The sequence below is a fragment of the Mchenga conophoros genome, linkage group LG13, assembly GCF_057382185.1.
Source record: "Mchenga conophoros isolate Kocher_MC1m ecotype Shallow Benthic linkage group LG13, M_conophoros_male_GT1.1, whole genome shotgun sequence".
Lineage (NCBI taxonomy): Eukaryota > Metazoa > Chordata > Actinopteri > Cichliformes > Cichlidae > Mchenga > Mchenga conophoros.
The window spans coordinates 1,698,401-1,722,095 of NC_140538.1; the positions used below are offsets into that span (position 1 = coordinate 1,698,401).

Consider the following 23,695-nt stretch of genomic DNA (forward strand, 5'->3'; position numbering starts at 1 on the left):
ATTATTAATAACAAAATGGTTCTTCTCCATCCTCCGCTCTGATAATATTGCGGATGAAGATGTCACCGAAGCTTCTGACAACTCCCACATATTCACAGATCATTGTTTTAGACGAGACATTTATCACAAAGACCAGACTGAATCAGTGTTTATTTCATTTTCAGAACACAAACACAAAGCAGTTTAAATCATGAACATGCTTTTTGCTTAAATCAAATGTAGGTTTAACAGCTCCATGCATGAGAAAAATGTCTCTGCATACCTGCTGCATAACATTAAGTCGTAATGGCTGAAAATGAGCTGACATTCATGAATACAGTGAATTATTATTACCATAAGATGTGAGATATGCTACACAGTAAGCTAAAACAGTTTCATTAGTCAGGAGGTGGTCTGTGCAGATACAGAGTTGGTGAAAAACTGCCTAGCTATCCTCAGAAATAAACCTAAAAAAAAAAAGAAAGAAAGAAATGAATGTGAAACCTCTCAGCTCTTCTCAGAGGCGGCGTTCACCTCCATCTCCCACTTCTCCAGGAGGTCCTGCAGGTTCAAATTGAAAACATCGATGCCCTTTTGGGAAAGGTGTACACCATCGACCCGGTAAAGACCTGTGTTTGCGCCACAGCGGATGTTATCGTGGGTCAGAGAGGTGCCACCCAACTCTGAGATGATATTTTGGATCCGGCGATTTACCGTAGTGCGGACCAAATCGACCTCGTGGCTGTCCACTGAGTGGCGCCACACCCTTCGAGGGAGGATATTGGACCACACAAGGACGCACTGTGGGAAGATGCTCCTCATAGACGTCAAGTCCTTCTTGACGGAGGCTAGCAGGTCTGTGGGGCTGTCGGTGCTCAGGTCATTCCCCCCCAGGTGCAGGATAAGGACATCTGGGTTGGGCCAGGTGACCTTCAGCTGGTGGAGCTGCGGCAGCAGCTGAGACCATGTCATGCCCTGGGTGCCCTTCCACCAGACGGTCACCTTGCCAGGGTCCATGCCCAGCTGCATACCTACCTCCGGAGACTTGGCACGTGACTCGGCCCAATACACCAGTGAATGACCGACGATCCAAACGTTCCTGGGCTCACTGCTGACTTGTTTACCTGGAAATTTCAACAGGATATACTTGTAAGTGCCAGAGCCTTATGGAACATCTTCACAAGCTGAACCCACATCACATTTAGCATCAAATCCCAAAGCTAAGACTACTCCATCTTCAAGCTGGTTTCACAAAGTTCTTTTAGACCAAAGCATCAGGTCAACTTTAATTAGCGCAAAATTATAATTTTAAAACGTCCAGAAGAGATTTGCAGTGCTTGGACACTTGTGACGGGTGACAGCTGAATTAAAGGTCCATCGACCTTTGTGAAACAAGCAACCTTAATAGAGGTGACATCACATAGGATTATCTGTGCAATATTCACCCTCTCAACTTCATTTGTAGATGAGGTTCCATTTTGCTTCATTGTGCTTACTTGGTGCATTATTAAACCTTTTCTTTGTCGTATTTGCTGAAGCTTTCTAGCTCAATACATCAGTGACTATATAAATTACTGAAGTGATAATTACCATTTCAGGAAAGTTAAGTGTTAAGCCAAAAGAAAACCTACCATTTACAGGTTTGTGATAAATTAGTATCTACATCTTCAGACTCATGACTTTATTGATATGTTTATATTTTAAAAATGTACTTTTGACTATATTACAGCAATCAAAACTATCAGCCTGATTAATCAAGAGACCAAAATGATTACCTACCTTCGCCATCAAGACATTAAATAAATCTGCTGTGTTTTTATTTTAAACCTCTTTAAAATCTAATGTATGCAAAGCTGTTTGCGACCGTTGCTGTAGCAGCTTTTATATCCCTAGCTAATAACTCAGTCCCAAATAACATCTCATTTCTTAAACATTTCATTTTTACAGATAATACTGATGCACAAAGAACACTATCAGCTTCATTCTAAGGCCGTTTTACTCCGAGGTTGCTTCAGAGACCAATATTTCATGTGGGGAAAGGAAATGGAGCTTAAGCTCAAAAAAGCCCAACGAGGGCAGACAAATGGGAATGTGGAACCCCAACTACACTCGCTTGACTGTCATTGGGGGTTACGGCCAGTGTTTCAGGGCTTATAGCACAGTCGAGTCATAGCCAGGTAACCGAAACAATATCTGGGAGAAAAATTCTCTTTCCATAAACTTTTTATCATTTACAATCCAACCACCAATGGTGACACGTTTAAACAAAGCTGAAATCTCTATTGGAGATCACATTTCAGCCAGTATGAAGTTCTTCTTCTCTCCACGTGGAACACTAATGGCTGAATCTGCAGGCAGTGTCCAAGGCTTCAAAATGGCCTTAAAGTGGTCCATTTTTTTTGTATGATCGGGGCACGCATTTACATCTGATCATTACTACTGAAACTATTGGTGGATATTTAACAGCTTGACTAGAGTGTGGGATTTAATCATTGAGAGTACCTTAAAACTACAAAGATGAAGTTAGTGAGGGGGTGGATCCAAAGAAAGAGTCATTTAAGTGTGGGTCATATCTTTAGAAAGTGCAAGGCGTAGGCCTATCTAGTATAACCCTCTGTTCACATTATGCCCTGTTGTTAGATTATTTGAGAGATTTTCTCCATTTCCATTTCCCAATTCCATATTGGACCTCATTATTTCACTGACATCTAAACCAAACTGGTCTAAACTGGAAGTCCAACCTGTGAAACCTCACAGGTCTGCAACGTGAATAGAAGTTACCTGAGCACATGTTTAAAGGCAGAGATGAGACCTGTTGTGTGTGGAGTCACACTGGATGTAAATGCGTCAAAGTGTGAGCTGTGACAGACGACCTACTGCCGTTTGGAAGATGGAAGTCCAAAGGTTTGAAGTTCAACCACTTCCTGTGACACGGCCATGTTTGTGGCACAGAAAATAAATACAGAACCCAAAAGGTGCGGATAAAGATATCTATACGACCATCAGGCAGGATTATCAGCAGTGCGTCAGTCCCAGCTTCAAAAGGAGTTCTCTGTTAGCTTTCTGAGCTAACATTGGTATTACCGGTAAGACAAGCAAGAAAAGTAAAACGTCCCTATCATATAACAAAAGCTGGATGGCTTAAAATATTGGTTTTACAACTCTTGAAATCTAATTTTACATTCAAACATAAGAGTATCAGATTGTGCTACATGATACTGATGCTCTACCAAAGAAACGGTGATCTCTAGCTGAGACTAGTGTCACAGACCAACAGGTACAATCCCAACCATGTAATCAAGTTAAACAACCCCCCTCCCAAAAAAAACCCCAAAACAAAAACTTTGCACATTTTATATAAAGGATGATTTAAATTGATCTCTTAAATTGAAACACAATGCTATGCTGCCTTAAACAAGTTTTAAAAGTATTCTATGATCAGAAGCAATATTTGTACTGAGGGCAGTGGACCCATTCTGCTACTCCATATCGGAATATATAACTGATGTTCTTATTAAATGTGACTAACTTTCACATAATGTTATAAGTCTAACTAAAAGTCATCCAAAAACTCTGACTGAACCATCACTTTATGTTTTGTCTTCTTTCAAGAGACAGCCAATCAGGAGAAAGTGGCTTTTATATAAGGTGGCCTTCAAGAGGCAGGAGCTCTTCAGGCGAGTATAAAGACTTAGTCACAGGATACAAATACAGAGCTGGAAATTAGCAGAATAGGTCCACTTCAAGCTAATGACACCTGCGTAATGAAGCCTATGGTAACAAGATGGGTAATCTAATGAGATTAATATGGACGTTATATACCTGGAGTAAATTTTCCAAATGAAACAGGACAAATTTATCTGGACACAATGCTCTTCATCATACTTGCTACTCTTTTGTGACATTCAAAGAAGCCTATAAAACACAAAATCTTGTATCTAAGATTGAAATCAAGCAGATGTGAAATAATGTAGTTAGCAGTCCAAACAAGTCTACTCTGGAACAAAAGTCACATCCTTAATGAGTAACCTCTCTTATCTCTCATTAGGTACCAAATTAGTTCTAAAATATTAGATAACCAAACATTTTTACCTGCGGTGGAATTAAACAACCTTCTCAAGGAAGCTTTCCTGATTCACGAGCTCTTCCAGTTAAGTATTAAACCTGGCTGGATAAAAATAACTATTCCCGAGTTCCTTTTACTGTAAATGAATAAGGAAGGCTTTACTTGTTGGTGCCCGGATTACGAGTAGTCTCCTGGATCTTCTTCTGCACACTTTTCAGTTCGATGCAAATGGAAATGAGCAAACTTGACTTACCCTGAGTATTTCATTAGGACTGGACTCAAGAACTTCAAATCAAACACAAAAAAATCTTGTGCAAACAATTATGTAAAAACTAAAGACTAAATGCCTAGAAAAGTGGACTTGTTAGCAATAATCAACCAAATTATAATTACCGCTTAAAACAATCAGAAAAGAAGCTGTTTCAAGATGGAACAAACGCTCATTAAAAGATGGCAAAGCATTCGTGACCGCGAGACATTTTGGCTTAAGAGAGCAGAGTTCATAAGAACCTGTAGCTTAGCATTTCCAATATACTTCCGATGCGAAAATGGACACAGTCTGAGATCTGCTGTATTTAAGGTACTGTCATCATTAATGAGCTACAGCTGACATAGTTTCTAACACTATCTGCAGGAAACATTTTCTCACTTCAGTCAAATGTCCGTTTTGACATCCTTAAGCTCGGACAGTATATATCAGTAACATGCATAGATGGCTGATATATACCTAACATTAGCTGTATAACGGCTAACTACACACAAAATGACAGCTCTAGACAACCTCTTAGCATTGCATGCATTTGGGCAGACGGGGCTCAGAGTACGGGGCTGGACTACTTCATTCGACGCTAATTCATGTACGCCGAACTTATTCCTGTACTGACGCTCCCTCATTATGATACAACCCTAGATCTTGGATCTAGGCAGTTCTGATAAGACTGAGACCTCGACTACTTAACCTTGAATTTTAGACTAAATAAAGAAAAGAATAGTAGCTACCCAAGATTTTGATAAGACAGAGCAACCAAATATAGATAGGAATGAGTCAATCTATGAATTTTGGGATGGTCTTTATCATGGTCTTCCTCCTGGTGAGCTGAATCAACATACTGAGTTTATTAAATGAAAGCAGGTATCAGGAAAAACATAAAACCATTCAAAGCTTAGAAATGGGATATTATACTAGCTGTTCAGTGTTTACACTCAGTGGTCACAATTTCAGTACACCTCTCAGTATTTGGTACTGTGTTGAGGCTGAGAGGCCCGATACAGGATCTACTGGCTGTTTGGGGCTCAAATCAGGATTTGCCTTCGCTGTCTCCTGGAATTCCCTCTTTGGATTGGAGATGTGATCCTTCATCCAAAATTATTATAGACCTTTATTTTAGGACGACCCAGAGGTAAAACCAGCATACAAGCAGTCAGCAAATACCATTTAGCAAAAGAATATACTGTCCACAAGGTACCTGTGGACAGCTACAGGTACCTTGGTGTTCATCTGAACAATAGACTGGACTGGACTCATAACTCAGACGCCCTCTACAGGAAAGGGCAGAGCAGGCTGTACCTGCTGCGGAGACTCAGGTCGTTTGGAGTGGAGGGCCCACTCCTGAAGAAATTCTATGACTCTGTTGTGGCTTCTGCTATCTTTTATGGCGTGGTCTGCTGGGGCGGCAGCATCTCTGCTGGGGACAGGAAGAGACTGAACAGGGTGATCCAAAGGGCCAGCTCTGTTCTAGGATGCCCTCTGGACCCAGTGGAGGTGGTGAGTGACAGGAGAACGGCGGCTAAGCTGTCATCCCTGATGGACAACATCTCCCACCCCATGCAGCAGACTGTGACAGCACTGAGCAGCTCCTTCAGTGGGAGACTGCGGCACCCACGGTGTGGGACGGAGAGATTTCGCAGGTCTTTCCTCCCCACTGCTGTCAGACTCCATAATAAAGACTTTAACTGATCAAGCACACACATCCATACATATGCAATAATACTAAGTGCAATAATCCTTTCTGTCATCGTTGTATTTTTACTCAGTTGTATATAGTATTTGTATTTGTATTCTATTTTTATCTTATTGTATATTTATTTTATTCTACTGTATATAGTATTTTATTTTATTCTATTCTGTACAGTTGTGTACTGTATTTATTCTTATTGTATTCTAATTTTTGCCTCATAACTTTTGCACTGTCCACTTCCTGCTGTGACAAAACAAATTTCCCACGTGTGGGACTAATAAAGGTTATCTTATCTTATCTTATACCTTCTGAATTACATGTACCGTATTTTCACGACCATAAGGCGCACTTAAAAGTCTTAGATTTTCTTCAAAAAGTACGGCGCGCCCTATAGCGCAGTGCGCCCTGTGTTGTAAGGAGGACGTAGTAGAGAACACCATGAGAACGCTAAAGGGTGAAGTGTGGGCGTTGATCGTATATACCGGACAATCGCACATACCTGTATACAAGGACAGGTATGTGCATTATGTGGAACATCGTTGTTTTAACAACCCTGAAAATGGCAAAGAGACACGCTTACGAAGCACAGTTTAAACTGAAGGCCATCAGCTACGCGGAGGAACATGGAAATCGAGCAGCGGCGAGAGAATTTAAGATTAACGAATTGATGGTTCGAGCAAAGAGCGAGCGGGAGAAGCGTTTCGACGGTCACCATTCGGCTAAAAGCAGTTTCACTAGCTGAAGAGATGAACATTGAACATTTCCAAGGAGGTCCGTCTTGGTGCTTTCGTTTTATGAAACGGTGCCATTTTTCCATCCGGACCAGGACTACGGTAGCGCAGCAACTTCCAGCGGATTATAAGGAAAAGCTGGCCATCTTCCGCTCCTACTGCAGCAAACACGTCGGCGACAAAAACATCCAGCCCAGCCACATCACAAACATGGACGAGGTCCCGCTCACTTTTGACATCCCGGTGAGTCACACTGTGGAGAAGAAGGGGACCAGCACGGTAGCGATACGCACAACGGGGTATGAAAAGTCTTCTTTTACTGTTGTGCTTGGCTGCCATGCTAATGGACAGAAACTGCCGCCTATGGTGATTTTTAAGCGAAAGACTTTGCCTAAAGAGAAGTTTCCAGCAGAAATCATCATTAAGGCAAATGAAAAGGGCTGGATGGATGAGGAAATGATGAAAGACTGGCTGAGGGAGGTGTATGTAAGGAGACCAGGTGGTTTTTTCCACGCATCACCATCGCTCTTAATCTGTGACTCTATGCGTGCCCATCTCACAGACGATGTGAAAAAACTAGTGAAGCAAATGAACTGTGAGCTTGCTGTCATTCAGGAGGCCTGACAAAGGAGCTCCAACCGCTGGGCATCGGTGTGAACCGCCCGTTCAAAGTAAGGCTGCGAGCGGCCTGGGAGCGATGGATGACCGATGGAGACCACAGTTTCACCAAGAGTGGAAGGCAGCGCCGGGCGAGTTACGCCACAATTTGCCAATGGATTGTAGATGCTTGGGCTAACATGTCTGCTGGCACTGTTGTTCGAGCTTTCGCAAAAGCCGGCATCATTTCTGAGGAGCCGCACGGCACGGAAAGTGACTCTGACAGTGAAGAAAGTGAACCTGGCATGTTTGATGGAGATTTAGCGCAGCTGTTCAGACACAGAGGATGAGGACTTCGATGGGTTTGATTGATGATAAAAATGTGAGTACCAAACTTTGTTTTGCTCCTGCTTTATTTTTAAATATGCACACTTGTATGCTTGTGTGTTGTTGATGATGACGATTACTGGTAATAAAAATGTGAGTAAGGTACCGAACTCAGGTTTGCTCCCGCTTTATTTTTAAATACGCATACGGTACTTGTATGCGCCCTATGATCCAGTGCGCCTTATGTGTGTGTTAAATACAGTAATGGCACACATAACTGAGACTGCGCCTTTTAGTACAGAGCGTCTTATGGTCGTGAAAATACGGTAGGTATGAATGACCACTGAGTGCAAGTAAATCTAAGCTGAATATGGTGCTAGCTTTCCAAAACATGATCACTCTGCCTACCTGTCTAGTTATCAATGTGGGTTGATGCTAAAAACTGTCAGGTTCTGGACTGGTACTGAATGTTTGGTCATACAGTGTAATTACACTCAAAACAAAGTCTATATTCCAATGGAAGAGACCAAACGCATTATTTTGCGGAATTCAGATCGCAGCTGGTGGCTTCTCTCGATCATTGGATGAACCACCAGACTTAGTAAACGGGAGCAGAAGAACACACAATTGTGTGTGTGTGTGTGTGTGTGTGTGTGTGTGTGTGTGTGTGTGTGTGTGTGTGTATATATATATATATATATATATGCATGCATGCATACACACACATATATCTGACTCTACTGTGTAGGAATCTATAAGATGGCAGGGCCACCTAGGTGAAGAGACGTGACTGTATCTTAGCAATAGATAGGTCTCTCTCCAACAGGGCGTACCTGGCTAGCAAGGCTTGGGTAGTTACATGTTTTCAATTTCAGAGAAAGCAAAGCAATACTTCCTTGATGTTATCTTCTGAATGTTTTACCACGTGGCTGGGCTTCTCACTAAAACCTGCTTTTGTTTTTTTGTTTTTTGAATACTCAAAGTACCTGTCAAGTGAAATAAAAAGAAACCATGAAAATAATATACATTGTATTCAGTGGAAAATATATTTGTCATTCAAATACCTGCAAGTGAAAGGTTTCTAGTTAGGATGAAATATCTTATTTTAAAAACAGAGGTTCTGATACCTGACGAGATCAGCAAGCCATCCTTACTGGTCTCCCCTTGCTTCTTACGGGCTAGCATCTCCTTGAACTCCTGTTCTCTCTTTTCCAAAAGTCTCTGGTTGTACAAATCCAGCTGCAACATAAATATAAATACCTTCTGTCAAGACTTCCACCATGATGCAGTTGATCTTATCGTTCTTTTAACATTTCCTGGGTTTCTAACTCTCAAGTGCACAAGTTATCTGGAAACATACGATCTAAGGAAAGAACCAATCCAAAAAACAGACGTTCTGCAGTACATTTATTTTATCTCTCGTGCAGTAAAATATCTGATAGTCTAGTAGTGCCGAACCCTACCTTCTCCTTCTGCTTGAGCTTTATGTCATCTTCTGTCTCTACTAATGGGGGCTCTGTGGGTAAACTGAACTGGACAGATTTGACTGGTTTGGCTGGTGACTGAACAGCTAGAGATTTCACGGTCTCAATGACCTTCAGGCATCTCGCCACTGTTGTAGAGATAGCAGAGTGGTCAGTGCTTACAGGACTTGAAGATGTCAGTGTTGGTGATGGTGGTAGTACCACAGTAGTGATTAAAGGTTGCGTAGGACTGGTGGTCCCAAGGGGAGGTGCTTTGTCTGGCACTTCAATAAAAGGCAAGACTGATTGATTGGAGGGTGGAGAGAAAGGAGGCTGTCCAGGATGACGTCGTGGTGGAGGTCCAGGAGGCGGTCCCGGAGGAGGCTGTCCTGGCCGCCGTGGAGGGGGTCCAGGTGGAGGTCCAGGAGGTTGTCCCAGTGTTTGGAATTGTGTACCAGCTGCAGGAGGAGTTTGAGTGACCATGCTGGATGTGGACGTCTGCGTTGGCAAAATCTCAGCGGTGACGCCAAGTGGCCAGTTGAATGGTGGTGTTGGATGTCGGTAGTGAGCAGGTGGAGGCCCAGAAGGGGGTTTTGGAGAAGGAGTGGTGGTGGCTGTGCTCCCCATCGTTTTGGTAAGACTCTGTAGCTGTTGTGCCTTCTTAAATGCTTCTAACTCTTGCTGGTCCAGGAAATCTTCATATTCAGACACGTTAGTTTTCTGTCTGCTGAGCGGCTCCAAACTGGAGGATCTGACAGGCGAGTGGGAATGGATGCGATCCGATTCCAGGGAACCGGTTCTGGTTGTCCGCAGTTCTTCCCGTGGAGCCGATGAAGTGTCTCTCTCCGTGGAAGATCTCGGGCTAAAGACTTTCTCCTGGGCTTGGCTGGCTAGTTTAGAGACCTCTCCTGTGCTCAGCTTCAAGCCAATAGTACGAAGTAGACTCTGGATCTTGTCATAGGGTTCTGTCTTTGGATCCTCATTTGTTTTCTCAACAGAGGAACGTTTAGGGCTCGGTGGTCTCTTTTGCCCTTCTTGGGCTAGACTAATGCTTGGTGGCTCTTGAGCCAGCCCCACAATTCGAGAGAAACCCTTACCATCCTGAAGAGCCCGCTCATGAGGCAGAAGGTCATCATTAACATGAACTGGTCCCAAATTCTTTTCAGCATCCACCTTTCGGTTAAGCATATCAAGGAAACGGTCCAGGGGTGGTTTCTCAGTTGGAGGAGACAAGCGTGACTTCTTCTCCTTTAGTTTGGGAGAAGGGCTTCTAGGAGGTGAGTCTATGGGCGAAGGGGGTCTGAATGAGGTCTGGCATGAGGATGTGGCAGCACTATGGGACAAAGGCGGGTGAGTCGAAGCTGTGTGAGCTTTGCCAGCGTGAGAAGGGGGCGAGAGGCCACGAGGTTCTGGAGAGTGGCTTCGTTTGGCTGGGGGATATGGATCGTAAGGTCGGTCCACATACGCCGGGTCATAGTAGCGATCATCGTAGGGTTCATCATAAACATCGTATCGATCAGTGTAGCGGCGGCTGGTAGATGGCGGGCCACCATAGGGAGATTCACTATAGAGGTGACTTTCATAAGAGCGGTCACTGTATGGACGGTCACCATACTGATCTGCGTATGGCCGAGTGGCATACGGGTCACTGTAGGACCTGTCTTGGTAAGCACTATATGGGCGGTCATAATAAACATCGTCGTAAGGAGGACGGTGGAGATATTCTGGTCCATCTGGTCGTTTCTTTAAGATGGAACGGACCGGTTTGTACTCGGCGAGGGGAACGGCGATCCTACCGTGGTCGTAGTCAATGCAGGTCCTCTGTCCAGGTTCCAGTCCTCTTGGGTCCACCAGCGACTTTTTGTAGGCGATCATTTCATTCAGCTCCTCCAGTTCCCGCTTCTTCCTCGCCAGCTCGTCATCCACAATTCCACCTCGCCTAGGAGGAGGGCTCAGTTCCCTCCTCCTCTTGTGATTTTCTTCATGGTCTCTGTTTGTTTTACTCCTTCTCTTGCTGGCCCGGTCTTTGCTCCTCTCCCTGCTTCGGCTCCTGCTGGAGCTCTTGCTCCGGCTGCGACTCCTGCTCCTGCTCTTGGAGCGGCTTCGGGTGCGCTTGTGTAATCTCTCTCGGCTTCGCCTCTGCCTGCTGCTCCGGTGTTCACGTTCGACGCTGGAGCTGCATCTCTTTTTGATACGTCCAAACTGGTCTCTGGAGGGACTTCTGCTCCGACTCCTGCTCTGACTCCTGCTGTATCTACGCCTTGTGGCGCTGTAATCCTTCTTGTTAGTCTTACTGTCCTGTGCTCTGAGATTTTTCACCACTGCCTTCAGCTTCTCTGCCTCTGGTTTTTCCTTCCTGAGGAAGTTACAGGGAGGTTGTTCTTAATAAGTTTTACAACTTTTCCGAGATACAAAAAGAAATATGGCATTTATTCAGAGCCAAACGTATTTACATGAAGAGTGGTAACATTTTGAATGTATAACTTACTCTTCGGTAGCTTTTGTCAGCTTGATGGTCATCTGCCAAAAAAGAGTTATGACAAATTCATTAGAATGATGACGATTTTGCATTCTTCGCAAAAGATTTCTTACAGTTTGAAGGAAAGTTTGGAAGACTCCATAAAAATGATGGCATAAATTACCAACAGAACTAATGAGAGTTTGCCCACCATGCACCTCCACACTGGACTAATGTAAACATAAATCAGGTCATCCTCACCTTTCCTTTGTTTGCACCGACACCACCAAGTTTCCTCACTGGGAGGAAAACGCTCTCTGTGTAACGTTTTATCCTAATGGCCTGGACTCCCCCGTCTGCTGTTTCATGCTTGAAAGAAATGACAAACATCATTTTAATCGGAAATGTCACCAGGCGCGTCCAAACGCGTGATTTCCTCACGTTTGAGCTTGAAGCGTTAAATCTAACACCAACATCAAGAGAAAAAACAGAGAGGTCTGCAGAGGAAAACTCCGAGACTGGACTAAACAGATGAAAACAAGATGTTCTTGAAAACGTTCCCCTCATTTCATTTTAAAAGTTCGGTTGCTACCAACCAGAAAGCCTCAGCACTTCCTGTCTTGTTTCTCTGCCAGCAGTTTGACGAGTTGTTCCGGAATATCATTTAGCTGCCTCTCAAGTGGATCCCTGATCCACTGGTTGGATAAACTCCACCTCCTCTGCAGCTAGTAGTCCTCGTTCTACTCGGCACACCACGGAGGCTTTCCAGGAAGAGCCTGGACCAGCTGGAGGCGGAGTCTGTCCGTGAGATGAGGGATTCACCGGAAAGGCAGCCAACTATTTTTCAGTAAGAGCAGTTTGTGTGCTTGTGTGACCTCCACAGATCACCTTGTGGTAGTTCCATTTAGAAATGTTTGGACCCTCCTCTGGAGTTTACCTGACATCCGGTAACCTTTCCCTCCACCCCGAGAACCCAGCAAGGGGACTCACCGGGACGATGCTAAACTCAACCTTCTCGTTCAACTCCAGCTTCTTCTTCTCGATCACCTCAGACATGTGGAAGAAGAGCTGGGGGTTCTGAGTGCACTTGATGAGCCCGGAGTCCTCCAAGAACTCGATCACGATGCCCTGGTTGGAAAAGCAGCAGAGACCTGGACTCAGACCCTAAGAACCAAACTGAGGCCTTGTTCTGTTTTTGACTCTGAGGCTGGGAGTAACCGGACGTCAAGTCTTACGTGCTGACGCTGTTCAGTAGATTCTTCAAAGGAGTCGTGGAGAATTTCCACGCAAGTCGCCCGCTCCTCTTTGGTCTCCCGATGGGTTGCGATGTTAAAGCGCACCTGTGCAGGCGAGACACAGTTCAGGATCAGGTTCAAAAGAAGCAAACGTTCTGTAGATGCTGAACTCTGAGACCTTATTTGCGTTTATTTTGCAAATAAACGCGGCTGGTCTGAAACATAGAAGAAGAAAGTCCAGCGTCCTCACCTTGTCACCATCGAGCATGGTGGCAGTGGTCAGGAGGTCTTTGGGGCCAAAGGTCAGCTGTTTCTGTTGGCCGTCGATGGTCATCACCAGCCGGCCCACCTCTACGTCCGATTTGGTTTTGACTTCAGCAACAGGAGGCTTTTCCTTCGTTACCTCCTCATATGTCTTCTCCTTCTTCAGCTCCAGTGTTACCTCCTGTCCTCCCTGCACCTCTCCCTTCTCTCCCTCCTCCATTTTCTCCACTTTTATTTGCACCTGAAAGAAAACAACAAACTGAGTGTTTTCTTTTCGTTTTTCAGGGAAATTGCCGTTTCCACAGAGCTTTTGAAGTTGTACCTGTCCAGCATCGGCAGCTCCTTGCTCCTCCTCAGTCGCCTCCTCTTTCTCCTCGAGCTCCTTCTTTATTGTCTTGGGAGGGTGTCTGGGAATTGATTTGAGGATGGTGCCTTCAAATCGCTCCTTGCTGATGTCGTCCAGCGTGTCGGGGTCTCTCATTGTGAAGCCGAGCGGCGTCCACTGCAGAATGTCAGGACAGCGAGCGTTCAGAAACAGTTCAGAGTTTTATATTTGTGGCTCGTGATGTTTTTGTGAAGATAAACGGACACAGTCAAAAAAAAAAACAAAAAAAAAAACAGTTTAATGCACTTTTATGAAAAAATAAAATGACAATAAGAAGCTCTGATTGGCGAGTCATGACTCCCTGATTTCATTCAATAACCATTAGTGGCTTGAACGCTCAGGACCCGCCCACTTTGCAACGCTAATGATATTATTATTGAGCTGTTGGCGTGGGGCGCCCTCTGTTGGCTGTTGTGGGTTTCTTTGCTATAAAAGAGCTGCAAAATGTAACGTCGCAGCCTGAACTCAGCGCCTCTAACAACCTGAGCAACTCTTTCCTCACCTTGTCTTTGGCAGCTGCCAGTGCTGCAGCCACCTCCTCCTTCTTCTTCCGCTCCAGCTCCCTCTCACACTCCTCCTCCTCCTCTCTCTTCTTGCTCTTTTCCTCCTTCCTCTTCTTCCTTTCTTCCTCCTCTTTCTTCCTCTCCTCTTCATCCCGTTTCTTCTGCTCGTATAAGATCGGGTCCTCGATCTTCTTCGTCCTCCTCAGCCTGATGGCCCTTGTGTTCGATTTCACCTGTGGAGACAAAACGATGGATCAAACCCGCCCCCTCTCTGCAGCTCGCTCCCGTTTGGTTTGCGCACTCACCTGGATGGTCGTGAACTCCACCTCTTTCTGGACGTCGTCACCGTTGAACTCTGTATCGCTGAAGTTCTCGCAAACGTCAAAGGGAAGCTCGCCGTGCTTCTCCGACTTTAGGATGCCGACCTCTGGCCCCAGCGAGGTGATGATGCCCTGAAAGACAGCGGCTCTTGAGAGACCAGAAGCAAAACGGAGGAGGCGGGTCATCAGTGTGCGTGCTGCGTTACCAGCTCTCGCTCCTCTTTGGTGTATTTGAAGGTGAACGGGACTTTGGGTTTGATGTTGGCCGCTCTCCTCTTCCTCGTCACTGTGTCGATCAGCAGGTTGATCAGCACGTGGTCGTTCTTCAGAAGCGTGACGCCGCAGTCTCGATCGTCGAAGGTCACGTTGGTCCTGACGGTGCCGATGTTGGCGTGGACCTGGCCCGGGTAACCAGGCATGCCGGACTGGAGGCATGGGAGAGGAGCTTATTAAATAAACATGTTAACGGCCTGGCTTAAAGTCTGCTTACTTCTCCTGTGTAACAACCGTTTCTCTAGCTCACCTGTTTAAATTGGATTAAGTCTTACAGTTTTGCATGATTAGGGGCGTGGCCTGTTTGACTGACAGGTGGATGCTTCACCTGAACTGGACATGTGGGGCATGTTTGTGCTGTTGGAGCCGTTTTAATGAGGTCACTGTACTAAAAGACTGTCTGAGGGGGCGGAGCAAGAGTTTGGCTCCACAGTGAGATTCTGGGACTGTGATTGGATGTTGCCGAGTGCCGATTTGAAGATGTTAATAATTTTCATTTAACACTGTTTGAAGTCAATTAGTGACATCTGCTGGTCAATAATAATAAAACATTAGTTACCGTCTCGGTTTCCCGTTTGTCTCATCTCATTTTAAAACTGTTAAAGTTTGAGTTCAGGGTCACCTTGGGTTCGATGATAGTCTGGCTGACGATGCCCTCGTACAGCTCCGTGTCCAGCACCATGTTGGGTCCGATCTCCTGCTTGGTCCTGGTTCTGATTGGCTTGGTGAAGCAGTCTTTGCTGGTGTCGTTTTCTGTCTTATCCTCCTCGTCGCCGCCGGCGGTAGCAGTGGCGGTGCAAAGGGCCAGGAGGAGGGGCTCCTTCACCCGCTGGATCCTGACGGCTCGTTTTCCCGCTCTCAGCTGACGGTAAGAGCAGAGAAATGTTTGAAACAGTCCGGTCAATGGCGCCGACGGCCACTCTCAGCTAACGGCCTCACCTGGATGATGGTAAACTCCACCTCCTCGTTGATGTCCTCCTGCGTGAACTCGACGTCGCTGAAGTTCTCTTTGGTTTCAAAGGCGAGCTCCGTGTCGTCCTGCCTCTTGATGACGCCTTCTGTCTCCTTCAGGCTGACGATGACGCCCTGTCGCCCGCAGATGAGCGGAAAAAGTAAAACCATCAGACAGAGAAGCCGATTTGAGAACGTGAGCAATCAGATATTTCTCGTTTGAGGATAGACAGCGGAGAGGTTTCACCGCACGAGCACCGCCGGCAGGCGAGGATTGGCCTGACCTTCTCTCTGATCTCCTTGGTGTGGCTGAAGGTCGCCGGGATTTTGGGCTTGATGTTGGTGGCTCTGGTCTTCTCTGTGATGATGTCGGTCAGCAGGTTGATGAGCACCTGGTCGTTCTTCAGCAGCGTCACCGTGCTATCCTTCCTGTCGAAAGGCAGGTTCCTCCTCACGGGCCCGATGGTCACGTACACCTGACCTGGGTACTGACGCTCGCCGGGCTGCACGGCAACAGCACGTGGAAACGTGGAGGAGAGGAAGTAGAAACAGAGACATGAAAAAGCTTTAAAAAGGAGCTAAAACATTTAATCTCTTTGTTACAGTTTTCTGGTCTTACTGAATAAAACCTGAATAAACTAAACGCAGCTGAACCGAATAAACAAAAAACACAACAGAAATGTGAGAAATGAGAACATGAAGACAAACACACCAAACACAAACTGACAAAATTAACCACACAACTTATTACGACGCTTCTTTTCTCCTTTAGCTTTTTAATTTTGACAGATGAATAAATCAGAAAATTCAGACTGAATTTAAAAACAAATGAAGAGTTTCTTGTAAATCTAATGGTACTAAGGTGGCTACATGCACTGGTTTAATTTTCACTGATGCAGCAGATCTATTTTGAAAAGCAGGCTCAGTCCCTGCAGCTTTCAGTCATCTCAACTTTCAATAAGCATGAAAAGTCATTAAACTGGGACAGAAAATGACTGTAGAAGGATTTTTAAACACTTTCAATGTTGTTAAAGATGTTGACTGGCCGAGGATGTTATTTAAGGACCAGAGAAAGTCTTAGAGATGTTCAATAGTTTGATTGGCCAATCACAGACAAACTGAGGCCTGCGGCTTCCTTGGACACGCTCTCAATTTAACAGATACAGAATATTAAGAAATTATGTTAGTAAATTAAATAAATCCAACAAAAGACGTTATTACAAAAAAAGATTAAAAAGATCCTAACTGAGGTTTGGGCAGGAGAGCTAAATCAGTGCATCACTGTATACGTAGACACATCCTTCCTGACTACACCCGCTAATATCTGTGTGTTTATTTTAAGTTTGTACTCTAAGAAAAGGGATGGATCCACAGAAATAAATCATGCAGACAGAGCTGGTATGAATATAACTGAACGTCTTAAAATTAATGAGATAGAACCCATCAGGTGCTGATAACCTGAGGTCATTACAAACAGCAGCTGATGTGATAACGTCAGTCTGTCCTCTGGGTGGAATAACTTCTTACAGAGGAGCCAAAAGAGTTTCACTCGCTCTGAGTAGATGATAGAAGAACAGTCGATGAACACATCAGTGAACACTGTAGGACTGCGGCCTCACAGAGAACAGATGATCAGAGATGGTAAATGGTCTGTATTTGTATAGCGCTTTACTAGTCCCTAAGGACCCCAAAGCACTTTGCACTACAACCAGTCATCCACCCATTCACACACTGGTGATGGCAGCTACATTGTAGCCACAGCCGCCCTGGGGCGCACTGACAGAGGCGAGGCTGCCGGACACTGGCGCCACCGGGCCCTCTGACCACCACCAGTAGGCAACGGGTGAAGTGTCTTGCCCAAGGACACAACGACCGAGACTGTCCGAGCCGGGACTCGAACCTTCCGATTACAAGACGAACTCCCAACTCTTGAGCCACGATCGCCCCAGATAGTCGTTAGAGCTGAGCGTTTGATTCAACTCGATCATGAAATCTTATTGGATACATTAAATTGTTATGGTTTTGAAAAGTCTGCTGTTGAATGAGTTAAGAGTTGTTTACTGCATCGTTTAATGCGAGTAACTCTGACACTTGTGGTGTTCCTCAGGGCCGTAGCCTGGGGCCACTTTTATTTTCTGTCTTTACAAACGATTTGCGTTTTGCTTTGGACAGCTCCACCTCTGCGCTACGAACCTCTGCTATTGAAGAAGCTAACAGGGATCTTAATAAACACATAATGAAGCTCACTGAGAGAAGGCCGAGGGTTTGCAGCAAAGCAAAGGGCAGCTAACTTTGAGGAATCTAAAACAAAACAGATTTATCAGTTTCTTCTTTGCTACATGAGTCCAAATAACCTGCTTCATACATCTGACGCTTCAGTGAGAATCTACAAAGTAGAAAGTTGTAAAAATAAAGAGAAACTATTCAATGAAGAGGTGTGTACAAACCTTGTATATATATCAAAAACATTTAACTGACTGTTAATTTCATGTATGTATCAAAATGTATTTAATGCTGAATTTGGCAGTTTGGGTCGATACAACTTTATTTATATGGCACATTTAAAACCGAAGCTACACCAAAGTGCTTCACAACAAGGTTAAAACATAAGATATAAGATAAAAGGCTATAACAGAGTACAAACCCCCCCCAAAAGTAAAGTAAACAAGTAAATAAGAAATAAAACATTAGAGCACAGTTTAGAAGATAAAATTACTGGGTATTCATAAATATAAGGTGGGGGTATTTATACAGCGGAACATTAGTAGAAGATAAATAACATAAGGTTGATGTGCACTAACTGAAAACACTCGGTCAAACAGGTACGTTTTTAACTGAGATTTAAATGAATAGATGGAATCGGAGGTCTGTAATTTGCAAGGTCGTTATGATCAAGATTACTTTTTTTAGAACAGGCTGTACTACCGCATGTTTAAAGACTGTCGGGATGCAGCCGGAGGACAGTGATGAAATCATTAAGGATAGGACACTGGGCCCAATTACATCAAAACCATCCTTGACAAAGCGAGATGGGAGGATATCACGAACAGAGTCAGTATTTCTCAGTTGATCGCTTATACGCTTAAGAGTGGGATGTGACACCAGCTCAAACTGATGAAAAGTCGATGGGCATCCTGAGGTAGGGGCGGGGCTCCCCACTATGAGGTGTAAGGCTTTTAAAGATCTAATTTTATCTGTGAAGTAATTTAAAAATTGTTCACAGAGAGTTGGGGGAGCGCCCACGGCACTTTGGGACAAGGATTTACCACTGAATTAAAGATTTTAAATAACATTCGGGGGTTGTGAGTACTGGTAGCAATAATGTCTGATAGAAAAGCTGCTTTAGCCATTTTAGTGCCATTTTGAAATTCTGAGCGGCTCATATGTAGTATGTCAAAGGAAACTTGGAGCCTGTCTTTCTTCCATCCCCTCTCGGCTTGGTGGAAAGCACGACATAAGGCACGTGTAGGGTCATTTAGCCAAATTTGAGAGTGAGTTCTGGGACGTTTCACCTTAACAGGGGCAACGGCCTCAAGGATATGAGAGCATGTAGATATCAGAGAATTAGCATAATCACAGTCGTAAGAGATACAGAACAATTACAGATGCTGCAGAGTCAAAGGCCGCAGAGAAGTTAGCCACGGTATCGGGGTTGATTATATGCACCAGGCGTCGGGGCCGTCATAGTGTAGCTTTGATTTGCATAGGTCAACTTCAAACATAACTGGGAAATGGTCCGAAATCCCAGTATGTCAATGTTCTTAATACAAACATCCAGGCCACACGAAAGAAGGGGTAGGTTCATTTACCCACTGAAACAGGCTAAAAGTGTCAATAACAGCGAGAAAATCCTTGGCTAGCGGATCACCCTTGCAGCAGATATGAGTATTAAAATCACCAATAATAAGAGCACAGTCATAGCTTAAGAGGAGCAATCCTAAAAGATCAGCAAAGTCAGCAATAAAAGTCTTATTGTATTTCGGTGGTCGGTAGACCAAACATATTGTCGGGGGGGCAGCCAGCTCCAAAAGTTGAACTTCAAAACTGGGGTAGGTAGGGGAGGGCAGATGCCGCACTATATGTTTAATAACTGAGGCTAGACCTCCGCCTTTACCAGTGGGTCTGGGTGAACTAAAAAAGACAGTCAGGAGGGCGTAGCTCAGCGAAGGAGAGCGACTCCCCAGGACGAATCCAGGTCTCCGTCAGAAACAATGCGTCCAGCCCAGAGGTGAGGAAAAAGCTTTCAATAATGCAATAACTAAATGTATAAAACAAAGCAGCGCGGTTTCTCGAACTCACCTGAGGCTCCATGATTGGCTGACAGACAACGGCCTCGTAGATCTCAGGGTCCAGGTTCTCGGTCCCACCCGGCGCCACCTTCACGTCGGTCGCTATCGAGCTGTTCTGCTCAGAAACAGGAAGTGACAGAAGACCAGGTTTACAGAGAGAACTCATCCACGCCGCGCGAGTAACAGGCGGTGAGCCGGCGCCTCACCTTCTCCTTGCAGGCAGTGAAGTGAACTCTGACCCCGGCCGTCATGGCTTTAGGATTTCCAAAGAAGGCGTCGAAGCTGAAGTTGAACTTCTCCAGGTCTTCACGCATGATGTAACCGAACGTTGGCTGCAGGTCAAACACAGAAAAAGACGAAGATTCATACAGGTGAGCGGGTAAATAAACAGGTGAGCGGGTAAACAGGTGAGCGGGTAAACAGGTGAGCGGGTAAACAGGTGAGCGGGTAAACAGGTGAGGGTCAGACGGAATTCTCACCCCGATGAAGGAGATGATCCCTGTGGACCTGCCTGGAGGAGGCCTGCAGACAGAGAGCAGTTTAAACAGCAGCTACAGGAAGTGATGTCACATTTACAGCACAGGTGTTAAAGGGAGGGGGGGGGCACGGTGCCCGTGTCGGTACAGAGATCAAAGCTGCTGAAACGAGCCGACCTCCACACTGACGTGACTGAATCTGTGAATTCCACAAACACACCGCTCACTGCTCCCACGAGCCGGCGTTCCACGTGGGAACTTTCATTTCTAAACTGAAATGAAAGCTTCTGTGCTGCCTGCTGGTTCTACAGATGCCCCACAGGTGTCAGCATAAATAAATCATTTATTAAATAAACAAAGAGAATACATTTGATGTATTTGTGGGTAGTCTGAGCACCACCACGTGAGCAGGGTTAGTTCCGCTATACTGAGAGAAGACGGACGTCTCCACCCCCGAGCTGGTCGCAGTCTGCTTTTGATTTTAGGTGAACTGTCCCTTTAAAGAGGAGTGCAGTACCTGTGTGAGTCACACAAACACAGCCGCCAGCTCACAGGCGGAGGCAGCTGTTCAGCAGCAGCTCCAATGCTCTAAGGTAAAATTAGAGTTTATGTGAATGCAGTCTGGTGGGAGTGATTTTTGCCAACTGTACTTACTTTTCAAATGTGCGTTTTCCCAGCAGCCCCAGAGCTTTACTGATTGTGCTGACCTCAGGTTTAGGTGTCGGGGCAGGAGTGGTGGGGGCGGTGGGAGCAGCAGCGGCGGTGGGGGCGGGCTCAGCAGCAGGCATTTTTTTGGCCACAGCCGGGTCCTCAGCGGGCTTTTTAGCCTCAGATGATGTTGACTCCGTAGCCGGAGCTGAAATCAGAGCTTTGATCTAACAAAGAAAAAAAAGAAACCAGCAGGAGTCTTTACTGAGCGCGTTCAGTAACAGCCTCAGACACATCCTGCACACTTTTACATTTTAGTGACATCTGAACATTTTCAAAGTGTTCTGCAGTTTGTGACATGCTCCGAGACAACGAGCCAGGAACACCTGGCGAAGGTTCAACAGCCATCACTGTATCACCAACATCTGTCACACAGCTGCAGGTTAGAGCACGGCTCTGTCCTCGGGGATCAGGACTCACCCACTCGGGCTGGTCAGGTGGAGGGTTGGGCATGGGCTCTTCCACCACAGGCTGAAACCAGACAAACATTCACTTATTCTGACATAAACTGCGCTTTTATCACAGCTAACACACAATAATCAATAATCGGTGATCGATATCTGTGACTGAGGCAGTGTTTGTGTGGACTCTGCTGAGCTCTCACCTCTCCTGTCCAGCCGGGCGGAGGGTAGGCTGGTGGGTATCCAAAGGGAGGTATGCAGCTTGGGGGTACAAAGGCTGCGGGGTCCGGGGGAGGCATCCCAACCGTAGGCACAGGGGGAATCCCAGCTGGGACCACAGGGGGGGGCACAGGGGGAACCACAGGGGGGGCGACAGGGGGTATGGGTGCAGGAGGGATGGGCTCGGGGCCCCATGGTTCAGGGGGACCCTCCGGATCCCAGCCAGGATGACCCCATCCTGGCGGAGGGAGAGGCCGGTCGGGTCCCCTCCAGTCAGCCTCTGGGTGTAGGGGTCTCCAGTAATCAGCACGACGGTCCCAGTCCCAGTCCTCCGGTCCCCAGCCAGGGGGAGGAGGTCCCCGTGGATCCCAGTCAGGGGGTGGGGGTCCTCGGCCGTGCCAGTCTGGGAGTGGCGGTCCTCTTGGACCCCAGTCCGGAGGCAGCGGTCCCCTTGGATCCCAGTCCGGAGGCGGCGGTCCTCTGGGGCCCCATGCACCATGAGGAGGCGGCCCTCTCGGACCCCATCCTCTGGGCGGCGGAGGGCCTATCAGGTCCCAGTCATCGGGCGGCGGAGGCCATCCACCAGGCGGTGGAGGGCCCCAGCCCCCAGGAGGTGGAGGTCCCCAGCCAGGGGGACCCATGTCAGGCGGATGTCCGTGTTCACTGAAGGGTGTAGCGGGAGGTGGGCAAGGGTCTGCGGCAGCGCCGGAGCCCCGAGACGGCGAGGAGGCTAGGCTAAGCTAAGTTAGTAGCGGGGTTAGCCGGCTAATCAACCAACACCGCCAAGCTCACCGGAGGGTCCCGCTGTTAGCGCTCCTTTTCAGGGTAAAAGCCGATCATCTGACGCGGCCGTGCGGAGAACTTTCTTCAGATATTTTCAGCGGAAAGTGAAACAATCACAGCCGAACTTCAGGCTTCCTCCGCTGCTCTGCGCTCCAACTGACCGCGGGACATTTTACCGCCCCCTACTGCCAGGAGGACGAAACTTCAACTACTGCTTCTGCTGTCGGAAAAATCCCCGTTTGTCCTTCATGTATGTATCAATTTATAATTGATTAGAATAAGATCCCCTCCAAAGTATTCTTATTTATCAGATCCCAGAGCACCTTCTGCGATGATTTCTTCATGCAGACTTTGTGCTCCAAGCTGTTTTACCCTGCGAGGTTTCAGTCATGGCCTCATAAAATAAACAAATCAAACCAATATCCAACTTCCTTTTATCTGAAACATTTTTGAATAAATCAGAAAATTCAGACTGAATTTAAAAACAAATGAAGAGTTTCTTGTAAATCTAATGGTACTAAGGTGGCTACATGCACTGGTTTAATTTTCACTGATGCAGCAGATCTATTTTGAAAAGCAGGCTCAGTCCCTGCAGCTTTCAGTCATCTCAACTTTCAATAAGCATGAAAAGTCATTAAACTGGGACAGAAAATGACTGTAGAAGGATTTTTAAACACTTTCAATGTTGTTAAAGATGTTGACTGGCCGAGAATGTTATTTAAGGACCAGAGAAAGTCTTAGAGATGTTCAACAGTTTGATTGGCCAATCACAGACAAACTGAGGCCTGCGGCTCCTTGGACACGCTCTCAATTTAACAGATACAGAATATTAAGAAATTATGTTAGTAAATTAAATCTGAAACATTTTTGCAAGAGTGATTAAATAAGTAATGTATATTTAAAGTGTCTTTTAAAGGCATTAATAAAACACAGTCATATGACCACAATCAAGTAAAACAACAAACATGAACTCAGAAACCTTATTCAAATTCAAATTTTATTTGTCACACACACAACCATACACAGTATGACATGAGGTCACCTATGACCTGTCAAAGGTGTACCCTGCTTCTTGTCCTATGGTCGCTGGGATAGGTTCCAGTTCCCCCCCCCCCCCCCCCCCCCTCCAAACTGTGACAAGGATAAGCAGAAGAGAATGGATGGAGACTGGGTCAGATATTTCAAAGAGTGAAGCCAATATTCAGAGCATTAGCCTTTACAGTGGACGAGAAAAGACCTCAGATATTCTGGACAATAATTACAGACTGTGTTTTCTGCGTTAAGCTTCAAAAATCTGGAAATCCAGACA

General features: G+C 45.8%; 1 protein-coding gene across 1 annotated transcript; it reads right to left on the minus strand.

The window, feature by feature from the left end:
• Window positions 1–135: 135 nt before the first annotated feature.
• On the minus strand, window positions 136–22,550 carry LOC146560571 (uncharacterized). Its single transcript, XM_085295957.1, has 21 exons — window positions 21,588–22,550; window positions 21,404–21,454; window positions 20,930–21,150; window positions 20,279–20,321; window positions 20,006–20,131; window positions 19,810–19,914; window positions 15,795–16,013; window positions 15,499–15,645; window positions 15,182–15,421; window positions 14,493–14,711; window positions 14,272–14,418; window positions 13,966–14,199; window positions 13,401–13,580; window positions 13,065–13,319; window positions 12,815–12,919; window positions 12,570–12,707; window positions 11,841–11,948; window positions 11,610–11,641; window positions 9,122–11,477; window positions 8,786–8,897; window positions 136–1,103 (listed from the first exon to the last, which is right to left on the minus strand). The coding sequence occupies exons 1-21, from the start codon at window positions 22,242–22,244 to the stop codon at window positions 487–489; spliced, it is 6,312 nt and encodes a 2,103-aa protein (XP_085152083.1). The 5' UTR covers window positions 22,245–22,550; the 3' UTR covers window positions 136–486.
• Between the last annotated feature and the right edge of the window lie 1,145 nt (window positions 22,551–23,695).